The following is a 4,430-nucleotide window of genomic DNA, read 5'->3' on the forward strand; positions in this document are numbered from 1 at the left end:
TCAACATGCTCCAGTGGAGTTCATATACCCAGTGACTTCCAGATGGTATGAATTAAACCATTAATCAAATGAAACCCAATTTTCTTTGCTTCTGAGTACACATTTGTAACCCTTCATGATCACTCTCTATCCTCTTAGGTCCCAACACCTCGATGTCACATCTTTCCATATGACATGTTTTTCCCTCGTGCATTTTCCCTCTCTGAGATCCCACATCTTTTTGGCCACTCTCCTCTGTTTCCTAAACAGCCATCTTGTCCTCTTCCACACACTGCATCTCCATTCGTCATTCCGTCTACAAGGGGAAAAGACCATAAGTCCTGTTTTGTTTTGAGGCCTGTCTTTCAGTGATGTCCCATCCACCAGAAACTCCATCATTGACCAAACAACATAACATCTTTACAAATTTTTGTTTTTAGAGCAAAAAAAATTCCATTGGGAAAGATACCAGGATTAATAGAAGACCTGAGGTATTTCTGAAAAAAAGAGTTCCCCAACACAGTTTTAAGTCTGACCCACAAAATTTGTGAATTTCACTTTAACAGATCTTCATCAAATCATAGACATAGATATGGAAGTCATTATCAAACTTGATGAAATGCACGGAAGGTTTGGTGGGAACTTGGTAAATAATTTTACCTAACTTTTGGGTTCCATCTTTTTCGTTGTGCTGCATGCTTTTGCCTGCCAAGGAATCCCTGCCTAATTCCAAATTCACCCCTATTGGAGGACATCCTGGCATAATGTGGAGGTTGCTTTCAATGTAGTCATCTAGATGGTGGTAAAGGTACACAACTGGATCTTTCTTGTAGGTAATGTAGAAACAGGTCTTCATGGTCTGCACCTCATCTTGGACCACTTCAGTCCACTCCTCCATAGAGCCTGGCGTGATATGGAGGTTGCCTTCACGGTAGTCAACCAGGAGGTGGTAAACGTACAAGACCGGTTCTTTCTTGTAGGTAATATAGAACCAGGTCTTCATGATTGGCACCTCCTCTAGGACCATCCCCTTCCAGTCATCCTTAGAGCCATTTGTGCCCTCAAATGTATGTTTCACTGCTCTGCCAACTATGGTGTTTGAGAGATGAGTGTCTGTCTCCTGAGGAAATGGTACGTTGTTAGGCAGGAACTTAAGGTTTAAAATCCTTTCATCACTGTGAAGCTCCAATCCATAGACACAATCTATCCCATCATACTTCAACAAATAGAGAGAGGGATTTGTTGGCAGTTGATCTAGAATGATGGCTTTCCACTGGGTGACTGGTTCAATGGCTTCCTTCCAGCCGTGAGAAATTCTGCGGCCGACAATATTCTCCAGGGCCTCAAAAGGCCTCCTCAGTTTTTGCTTCTGGAGAGATGACCCATTCCTCTTCTGGACAGGTGGCATGCATCTCATACTAAGAGGCATCTTCATCATGGCTGTAGACTTACTGAGATAGGCCACTGACCTCCTGGTCCGCTGTTTCTTGGATATCTTTCTGTGCTTGGGCTTCATAGCTGACCACTCTCTAGGTTGAAAGAACTTTCCTTCTGTTTAATTCAGAAACCAAGTCGTGGCCTCAACCATGAGTGTCTGCAAGGACAACAAGTGGAGGCTATGAGGTCAAGGCCCTTTTCTGGAAGAACTGTGGTGCAGGAGACAAAGATATTGATCAACAGGTTTGCATACCTAACTGTCATTTTCTCTTAAGAAATAAATAGGACAATTTGCAAATTTTTCTCTACAGCTCAGTATATCAATCTCAGAGACACATTCCTGCTGCCCAAAGGCAAATGACCTCTGCTGAGAAACCTACTTTCTGACTGACTAAGTCAATGAGAGGAGAAGGTATGCCTGTCCCCGAAACGAGTAAGAAAAATCTGAACAGATAACAAAGAATACGAAGGACATCCACACGTCTCTTTCGACATCAAGCTAATAGGTAGGGGGCTCAATCCAAGGCAGCCTGCCCAAGGGCATGGCACTCCAATCCACTATTCTGTGTCTTCATTGTGGAAGTGAGTACTGTGAGACCCACTTCAACATGAAAGACTCATTATTCTGGGCAACAGCAGCCATTGAGAAATAATTAGTATCTTTTAAAACACCTATGGACAAAGAGGAGCTTTGCCATTTTAGTGGATTGATGAATTTGATATTGTTAGCAAAGATAAAGTGGGAAGAATAGCTGGCATTCACCATCCCCACAGCTATCAAATATAGGAGCTGGTAACAACAGAAATGGTGGACCCGCAGGACATTTGAAGGAAAACTTTTTTGTACGACAGAGGTCTTAGTTGCTTTGGAAACATATTTACCAAAAGAAAATGTCCTACCTCTCCAGATTCCATCTTCCGGAAATGTTCAGGTGCAAAAAGCCTGTTGAACAGTTGTGGAGACCAGGAGCTGAACTGTCCTCCTCAGGCACTGTGAGGATAATAAACCCACCTTCATGGAAGACTAGTGCTTTGAGTGGAACAGAGTTGCTACCCAATGAACCAAGGCTTTGTGACATCACCAAGGCTCAACTTATGTCAGAAATCCCCTCACAAGCTTGTTACTTCCCTATTTACCCACAGAAACATCCAGCATTCAGCTCCACAAAAGCTGTATACAGCCACCAGGGGACCCAAAATAAGCCCACACTCATCTTCCCAATTACTCAAGTCACACTCTTGCCCAAGCAAGTCAATCCCTGTATCTTATTTTTCTGAAAAAGTCTTTGGTGTCTGAGTCAACAAATCACATGAAAGTTTTTTTTTTCTTAGATCCCATCTCTCCATTGGTTATCTTCTATTGATTTTTTCTTCCTTCATAAATAATAAATTTCTAATTTCACTTCCTTTCCTCCTCCCCCTAACTACTCACGCAACCACCAATCCTCTCCACACCAATCCAGTCCTAATAGAGGGCAGGGTACCTTGACCTCTGGGAAGCCCTTGCCCCCCCTCCATCCAGATTGAGGAAGGTATGCATCTACATATAATATAATCGATTAAAGCCTGTATGTGCCGTACAGACAAATCCCAGTGCCATTATCATTGGGTTCTCCTTCTGCCCCAATTGTCAGCCACATTCAATGCTTCCACTTTGATCCCATGCTCTGTCAGTCCCAGCATAGCTGGTTTTGTTGATCTCCCATTAGCTCAGACACAGTGTCTCAGTGGGTGGACCAAGCCCTTGTATTCCTTAGTTCTTTGCTCTTATTCTCTCCCCTTCAGCTCTTCAACTGGAACTTGGTAGCTCAGTCTAGTTTTCTGATGTGGGTCCCTGTCTTTATCTCCATCCTTTTCCGTACAACAGTTCTATGGTGATATTCAAGATAGTCATCAGTCTGATTATGGGACAAAGCACCCGTAGTGCCTAGGGACATGGCACAGTGCAGACACCCACAGCTCACCTGCCCAAGGTCCTCGTTGGTGTCACCCCATGGCTTTCTGGGAACCCCTCTAGAGAGAAGCCTCTTACTAACCCCAGAACGGCACCATAAGGTTGAGATATCAACAGTGTGTGTACATTAACTTATGGGGGTGTGTTTTTGTGTTTAAGACACAATAACAGCAGATGGATTATAATATTGAAATTTCTTCTTATCTTGAGAAGAATACTTGCTACAGAAACACTATCACAGTAGTACTGAGAGTGTAGGCTGTCTCAGCATGGAGAAGTAACTGGAGCAAACCCCTAGTAGTTCAGCTCAGTGGCCCAAGAAAGATGGTCAAGGAAAGTCAATGAACTCAGGGATGGAAGTTAAAACAAAGGCTAAATAACAATCTAAATGATTTAGGCAGAACATGAGACACTAGTGCAACAGTCACAAGTGTCTAAAATGCCTGGAACTAGAATCTTAGGGCAGGAGAAGTTGTGAAGGTGAGAGTGCATGCCAAAAACTGACAGAATCTGGCAAATGACATGTAAGCGTAACTAGCAAATATCCATGGAAACCATGAATGGGAGAAAACCCTGAGAAGTCTGCACAAAATCATAACATCTTGACAATTCTGAGATTTAATGACAAAGGAGAGATCTTAAATATGTCACTGTCACATGGTGATGATTAACCCACTCCATTGCAATGTGACCCCCTGACATGTTTAAGATACCTGTCAATTCTGTCTATATATTTACAGAGAAATTCACATTGCTTGCACAGATTAACTAGCAGCATGATTTACCACTCAATCAAAGGCAAAGCAAAGAAATCATGGACATGTTGTTGAATGCTGATGATGTTGTGGGTTTTTTCTTAAAGGGAAATCATTGGTCACACAAATGCATGAAGCAGAGCCTGTCTCTGCCATGTACCTGAAAGCATGAAAAAAATAAACTAATATAGGTTTTTGTCACATACTGGTAAATTTTGCTGCTATGTCCAAATATATGTGTTGCAGGAGCTCTTTCTGCTCCTTCAGGCTATAGCAACTGAGATAAAGGCCATTGGGGTGTGGTG

The 4,430-nt window shown here is 42.7% G+C and overlaps 1 protein-coding gene across 1 annotated transcript; it reads right to left on the reverse strand.

The window, feature by feature from the left end:
- Positions 1-553: 553 nt before the first annotated feature.
- Positions 554-1,354, reverse strand: LOC130869146 (spindlin-2-like; the record flags this gene model as incomplete). Its single annotated transcript, XM_057761207.1, has 3 exons — positions 554-698; positions 792-805; positions 860-1,354. Coding segments are annotated over 3 exons (654 nt in total), but the record flags the coding sequence as incomplete, so codon positions are not given.
- Between the last annotated feature and the right edge of the window lie 3,076 nt (positions 1,355-4,430).

Source organism: Chionomys nivalis, unplaced genomic scaffold, assembly GCF_950005125.1.
Source record: "Chionomys nivalis unplaced genomic scaffold, mChiNiv1.1 scaffold_28, whole genome shotgun sequence".
NCBI lineage: Eukaryota > Metazoa > Chordata > Mammalia > Rodentia > Cricetidae > Chionomys > Chionomys nivalis.